At 36.6% G+C, this 7,213-nt stretch overlaps 1 protein-coding gene across 1 annotated transcript; it reads right to left on the bottom strand.

Annotated features, from left to right (window-relative positions):
- Nucleotides 1-548: 548 nt before the first annotated feature.
- LOC128376870 (adenylate kinase 7-like) lies at nt 549-6,963 on the bottom strand. Its single transcript, XM_053336725.1, has 18 exons — nt 6,880-6,963; nt 6,647-6,796; nt 5,332-5,446; nt 5,095-5,189; nt 4,908-5,018; nt 4,683-4,766; nt 4,515-4,603; nt 4,337-4,427; nt 4,069-4,146; nt 3,495-3,644; nt 3,071-3,199; nt 2,778-2,883; nt 2,376-2,528; nt 2,234-2,299; nt 1,924-2,121; nt 1,331-1,536; nt 684-842; nt 549-584 (listed from the first exon to the last, which is right to left on the bottom strand). Exons 1-18 carry the CDS (start codon nt 6,961-6,963, stop codon nt 549-551), a joined length of 2,100 nt encoding a protein of 699 aa, XP_053192700.1.
- Between the last annotated feature and the right edge of the window lie 250 nt (nt 6,964-7,213).

The following is a 7,213-nucleotide window of genomic DNA, read 5'->3' as shown; positions in this document are numbered from 1 at the left end:
CATATTTCATACTGCAAGTGTAGTTTTAAGTATAGGAAGTGTCTTAAATATATTTCTATTATATTACAGTCTACCTACAATGCAATGCTAAGTACAGTTGTAGAGTATATGCTTTAAATTAGTTATTTATAATGACTAATGTAATGTAATTTTTCAAGTAATTATAAGGGTATTTTTTAATCCAATTTACTTGGTGAAACTATTTATCCACACTGCGCAGTCCACTTATTGTACAGGATGTTGTGTTTTACAACTTGGCAAAAGATGTGCTCTGCTTTAGTAGGTTTGGTTGGAGTTGGGGTCATAAAGGAAAAAACTATCTGGCAATAAAACTATGAAATCAATTGCTTAAATGATAGAATAATAAAAAAACACATTAGTTTAAATATCCTCTTATTTACTGTAAGCCTGTCACACTGATGCAGCACTTATTTTACATAACAATGTGTGATACAATTATCTCTTGATTATAATAACTGGAATAAAAAACAAGCCTCAAATGCTGGAAATCAATATTTGGGTTGGATCATGTTTTTCAGGGACGATTTTTAATCTTGTTGGTTGTTTCGAAGAAGATGCTCAGCCTGCAAAAACAGAAAAACAGCTGTATGAATTCACTGATGTTTAAAAGAGACAGTTTGTTTCAATATGAGCTGACGATATATTAGAAAGTGTATTAATACCAAAAAGTCAACAGGGTCCTCTGGTTTGATCTTTGAGCACTCTAACATGGCCTCAGTGAGCGAGGGCATCACATACTTCATCAGGTAGTTCCTCAGGGGAACACAGTGAGCTTCCAGCAGCTCATATTCCTGCCTCTTCACCTCGGACAAATTCTTCTGCTAATGAAATATAATAAAAGAACAGAAGAGACTTTGGACATGTCACAGTAGGAAAAGCACGCGTAATAAGTGTAATAAGTAACATTGATAAATATAATACTTATGTTATGATAAATATGTGTATTTTCATTGTTTTAGATGTATTTGTTTCTTACTGTGTGGTCTTGAACCCCTGCATATTTTCACATTTATATAACTGAATCTAACAGAATAATTTTACCCCAATGGTTAACTAAATCAGAGTGGAGTATATCTTTTGTGTATTTGTTTTTTTTTTCTTCCACAAGTGACTGTAATTCAAGAAATTGCCTTCTACCATAGCTAAGCAGTAAAGAATGCATCTGTTCTTTCTCCTCTTCTTCTGGATTACTCATCTTCTCACTATTGTGTTGCAGATAACTTTAAGATGACGCACAGCAATCGGTTCCATCTGTGATTGTACCCTGCAACACACACACAGCCTCTCTATTTGTTTCCCTTCCACTTACCCACTCCTCATACTGAGCAGCCATTTCAGCCAGCGTAGCCTCGTTCCTGCGTTTCTTCTCAGCTGCTTCAGTAGCCACTTTCTGCTTCCTCTCTTCCTCTTGCCGTCTGTCCTCCTCCTCCTGTTCCTCCGGGCTGAGGCCGTAGTTCTTGGGGACCCCCACCATCTCAGTGATCATCTTCATAACGTCTGTGTACTCTGGATCATCTGTGTCGACCTCTGGAGAGGAACAAGACACACTAATAATCTTCATCAATGTTTAATCATAATATGCCAGACTCTGGAAGAAGTTGACTGTCAGAATAATCACTTCCAACATGTTTATCATCTTTAACAGGAAATGCTGACCTAAGAAGCAACATGATCTTTAAATCATAAAACAGGTTTATGGAAAGTCTTATCTAGTCATTTCAAGGCCAACAACATACTCTGTGATCACACTGTAACCTTTTCTCCAATTTCATTTTCTAAATCTGAGATACTTTTAAAGATTGTTTAAATGCTATTTATGCATTTTGTAATAATAAGTTTCTTTATTGCAGTCTGGATTCCCATTTTGTTCTGATATGTACAACGTGGCGTTAAGGACAGTACCAATATGTTCTGGGTGAATCTCAAGCTCGTCAAAGAAGTCCAGCAGGGTTTCCTCAGCCTCACTGAGTTGTTTGTATCTCTGCAGACGGGAGATAAATTTGTCCTCAGTGTAGCACATTTCCTCTGCTACATTCTCTGGAAGTCCTTGTACTCTTTTTGTCAGGAAATCATCAGAGGCATTTAGTGCAAAAACATGCTCTGCAAAACATAGAACAATGGGGATAAGAAAAAATGTCTCAACCAAAATGTTTTGCATTATTAAATTATGCGGAGAGTATTTGTGGTAAACAAATTAGATTAAATCAACAACCTGGAGTGATTTTCTTGTTGTACAGAGGAGCTTTGGACGTTGAATCTTGGTTCTCCATGTCCTCATCTGAACAAAAAAATTGGTGCATACACATTAGGGCAGTAAATATTATTAAATAAGTAAATAAATGGATTCAACTCACCAGAGAAAATCAGCTTTGCTTCCTCATAAGTCTTAGGGAAGCCATCGAGAACAAATCCATGGTTCCTACATGTCTTTGAACTGAGCTTTTCTTGTAAAATGTCAAAAACCAGATGGTCAGGCAGTCGACCTAAAGGGCCAAAACAGAGAGACACTCAAACAGAAAACCCAACACAAACTGATGATGTAATTAAAGCATGAAAAGGAGAGCAATTATGAGAACTAAAATTTTTAATCTGTAGACAAACAGCCAAATGACAAGTTGTTAAATACTGTTTTCGAACCAAAATGAAAACTTCTTTGTAGTTTTTTGAGTCTGGCAGAATAATGGAGAGGAGCATGGAGAGACAACAGATGAGCTGAGGTGAGAAGGATAACACTACTCTGTGTTTTTACATCTAACCTTCATTCACTTCCATGCTTCTGTTGATATTTTCCAGTTGTCTCTGTGCAGAAGCCAGCACATCTTCACTGACATACTCAGTGTCAGCTCCATTCACTATTTCATTCTGTGGTGTAAAGAGAGAAACAAAAAAATGGGCCATGAGTGTTTATTTTCATCACGATATCATGCAGTCAAATATGAAATGCATCTAGTTTTAAAAGAAGGTAACTCATTTCCACAAGAGGGCAGCATATTTCCTTTTGTCATGTTACAGCAATGAGAGGCAAATGAAAATCTTTGCATCCACTAACCAGTTGTGTGATCTTTCCATCTATGACCTCTTGGATCTTGATGTGGTGTATTTGGTAATGTATGCAGAGCATCTCTGCAATGGTGGTTTTACCCACAGCTGGAGGTCCAACAAGGCAGATCCTGATTGGCTACAGATGTTCAGTAAATGAAAAAGCAGATATCCTGTTTTATGCATGAATCATGGGAACTTGTTATTGTGTATCAACAAGATAACTGAATGCTGAATTCAGGTCTAGATTAATTATCTTTTATTTTTATTCTATTCAAATCTTATAATGATGAAACAATGAGACAGCAGTATCAGTATTGGGACATCTCTTACTGTATGCCCAACAGGTTTTCCAGTGTAACAGTGGCTGCTATTTAGTCTTGTACATATCTAATACTAATTAAATTCTTCATTTGATGAAGTTGGACACTCACAAGTAGCTGCCTGGTGTTTTTGTATTCTTCCACAATGCTCTCCATGTTGTCAACCATCCCAGTTTCAGACGTCCAGCGGATGTTGAAGGAGTCTTTGATAATAAAAGCATCCAAGCGGAGGTTTATACTCAGGTATTCCAGTTCCTCTGGCTTGAAATGAGAAACACAGACTTCATGTTTGTGACTCGGACCAACTCTCACTCATAGCCAGAGAAAAACTCTGAGTCCTGGGCCAGAAATGTCATCCTGGATAAAAAATCTAGCAAATGGATTGAGCATAATTTTCCATTTAAAACTTACAGTAATAGTTTAGACTGTACTACAGCTTGGTTGGATATTCAAATTAAAAGAAAAGAAGCCTTGTACAAAGTCGTATTTAATTGTTTGATAATAGGGTACTTTTCAGCATCTCTAAGTTGGATTTCACTTTTGGAGGTGCTTGATCATGGTAATAATAATTAACTGAGCATGAAAAAAAATCATAAATGACAAAATACTTGAATATGCATATTGAATGATAACCTAGACTAGATTTTAGGTTGCACAAAGTAAGAAAAAAAATCACATACTGTACCTTAAAAGCCTTCATAGTGACGGCTTCATGTTCTGGTAGCTTGTCCATTTGCCCAGGCCCAAGCACATCGCTTATCATCTAAAGGGTCAAGAGTGAGAAAGAGTTATTTGTTTATCAATTCTGTCTAATTTTTTGTAATTTTGCTTGTTAGTTCACAGAAGGAAGTTCACAGAGTGACGAGAAGTATGTGGAGTAACATACAGTAGTATTTAACGACAAATAAATCCACTATTTTATTCATGTACATTCTTATTTATGATGAGGTTACCTTGACAATCTCCTCCAAAGTGTTCTTGGCATCATTGACAGCAAGAATATACTTTGACTTTGGCTTGTGTTGAATGATGTTCTGTATCACCCTGAAAAAGGATCACAGTCAGTCCAGTGCTGCACTTATTATCTCAATAAACAAATATATATGTTGAAGTACAGTAAAGCAAGATCACCCTGCGAGGTCATTTATGTGAATCATGGGGATGAAATTTGTGCCATTTCCAAATAAAGGGACTTTTGGACACAGCATCAGCCAAGACACCTGTTAGAAAATAGAAAAAGCTAATTATAGTACAAAAAGACTTACGTGTGTCACATTGATTACTTAGGTTAATATCTACCTTGAAAAAGAAGTGAAAGAGGTTTTCTCCCTTTCCATACTGAAGACCGGCAGCTACAACAAAGCCGATAAGCTTGGATTTTTTCTGTAAGATTGTAAAAATCAAAGAACAGAAGCTTAATTCATTTTGTGGTGATGAAGTTGGGACTGCACAAAAAAATTATGATGGGGTAGATTTCCATTCCTGCACTGTGTGTTCGAGTATATATCACAATAATCTACTTACACCTCTGCCCAGTTTGAGCACAAGTTTCTCCAGATTATTGTGGTTTTTAAAACTGGGATGAGGCCTTCTTCTTCTGAACTCTTCCTCTGTTAACAGAACATCTGGTTCATCCTGAGGAGAGAAACTATAATGATGCTGGTGGCGTTTTATGGACTGGACAGTTAGCCTGAATTTTCTCCAGGCTTACGGGATTCTGTGGCTTGGTCGCAGCCCACGTCATCACTGTCGAGACTAAGATGAACATTTTCCGACTCTTGAAGTTCTCCATCTGAGCCTGAAGGGCTGTTTATTAAAGAAGGAAAACAAAGTACAGGGAGGATAAAGGAAACAGTAATACACCTGTATCATTAGGTTGGACATGGCATCATTTGAAGACAACATCAACCTCTAAAAACTATGTTATAAGTTGACCTCATTCCCTTACCTGTGAGTGCCCATGTTGCCTCTTCAACCTGCTGTTGTGTTGTATTTTCTGAGATGTTGTACACAACCACATCACACTCCAGCAGGCGCTCAAGAAGTTCATCTCGGGATGGTGACTGCAAAGTATAACCTATTAAGCACTGTCTTTTATTTGGATCTTCTAAAGACAGACATAAATAACTCAACTGATATACTGCAGTACCTGTATGGAGTGGTGACAAGTATTCAGACACTTTACTTAAAGTAAAAGTAGCAATACCACATTATAAAAATACTTAACTACAAGTAAAAGTCCTGCATTTATATTTACTTGAGTAAAAGTACTCAATAATTCAAAAGTCCTTATTATGCTGACTAGCTCCTTTTTAAATCTTATTTTATTATATTATCCTTTATTACTGATGCATTCACCTCTTAGTATCATGTTAATAGTTAATTAGGTCATTTTGGTGCCAAAATTAACTACTTTATATACTACTGAGTGCTTTTTTGTGTGATATAAAACTCAATCTCCCAAGACAGCTGGTGGAGTTGAAAAAAGAGCAATATTCATTTGCTTGTGAAATTCAGAGGAGTTGAAGTACAAAGTGGCATAAAATGGTACATTCAAGTAAATAACAAATGTTTCTAAATTTTAACTTGGTAGTTGAGTAAATTTGCACAACTAACAACTAAAATGAAGTGATTAATGTAACCGCACTCTTTATCTCTGCCTGTATTTGTCAGTAAAGTGGAAATATTCAGCTATACATACATGGAATCATGGAAATGTTTTAGATTAGATTAGATTAGACTTTATTGAGCACTTAACAATGAAATGTGACTGGCATATAACTAGGTCTGCAATTTAGGCATGAAGTGCAATATTAGTAAAGTAAAGGAGAAGTGGGCAGATTAAAGTAGTAGTTCTAGTAGTAGTAGCCTGTGCAGACATATGTATGCATGTGATATACTGTGAGCAGGTGATATGATGCTGGTGTATGAAATATAAATATACAGATTATAAATGAACGTTAAAAATAGCTAATGTGTACAATATTAATATAGCCTATACAGGTTGCAAACAAACAGTGAGTGCTAATGTATTTAAATATATACACAGGTTATGATGAACAACGTGAAATGACTATAGTTGATAATACATAGGTATGCACAGTATATAAATTAACAATTCCCAGTTTAGAGACAGAACAGATACACCTGTGTAGTGATGCAGTATGTTACATGAAGAGGCGCTGTGGTGGTTCAATAATTCAGTTTGTTAAAGTAGCTGAAGTGTTTATAGTTTTATATGAGATTTTTACTCTTTTACACACCTTGTATTGTTCCAGCAGAAATCTAGCTGTCTCGTGTTTGGAGGAAGAGGACACCGTTGCGACTATGTGAAAAGCAGGTGGACCAGCAGGGGAGGCAGACATCTCCTCTGCTTCAGCATCTTCAGACGTCTCTACGCATGTTGATAAAAACTGTGGAAGACATACTGAAGTTTTAGCAGAAGACTCCTCGCTCATTTTAAACGGACAGCATAATCTACATACTTTGACTTTACCTTAGCGATGTGCTTGGAGGAATACCTGTCGACGTCGTTGATAAAAATACGTTTGGGGCGACTTTGTTTGGTTTTGTCCCCCATTTTAAAAGCGGTAATACTTTGAAATGAAACACTAAATCGAAAAGAAGAGTGCCAGTAAAACTCCCAGTTCTCTAAAATATATACGTGTCACAATCAAGTGGGTATGTGATACTAATAGTCTAATTGCATTAGTAGAAATAACTGCCGGCTTTCAGGTGAAAAAACATATCAGAACTTTTTCCTTGTTGTTTGTCTTCTCCGTTGCTATGGACTCCCTACGGTTGCTAAGGGCGCAGCCGTCACGTAACGT

The sequence above is a fragment of the Scomber japonicus genome, chromosome 17 (assembly GCF_027409825.1).
Source record: "Scomber japonicus isolate fScoJap1 chromosome 17, fScoJap1.pri, whole genome shotgun sequence".
In the NCBI taxonomy this organism is placed as follows: Eukaryota; Metazoa; Chordata; class Actinopteri; order Scombriformes; family Scombridae; genus Scomber; species Scomber japonicus.
The sequence above is the reverse complement of the archived record's forward strand: the minus strand, read 5'-3'. Positions and strand labels throughout refer to the sequence as shown.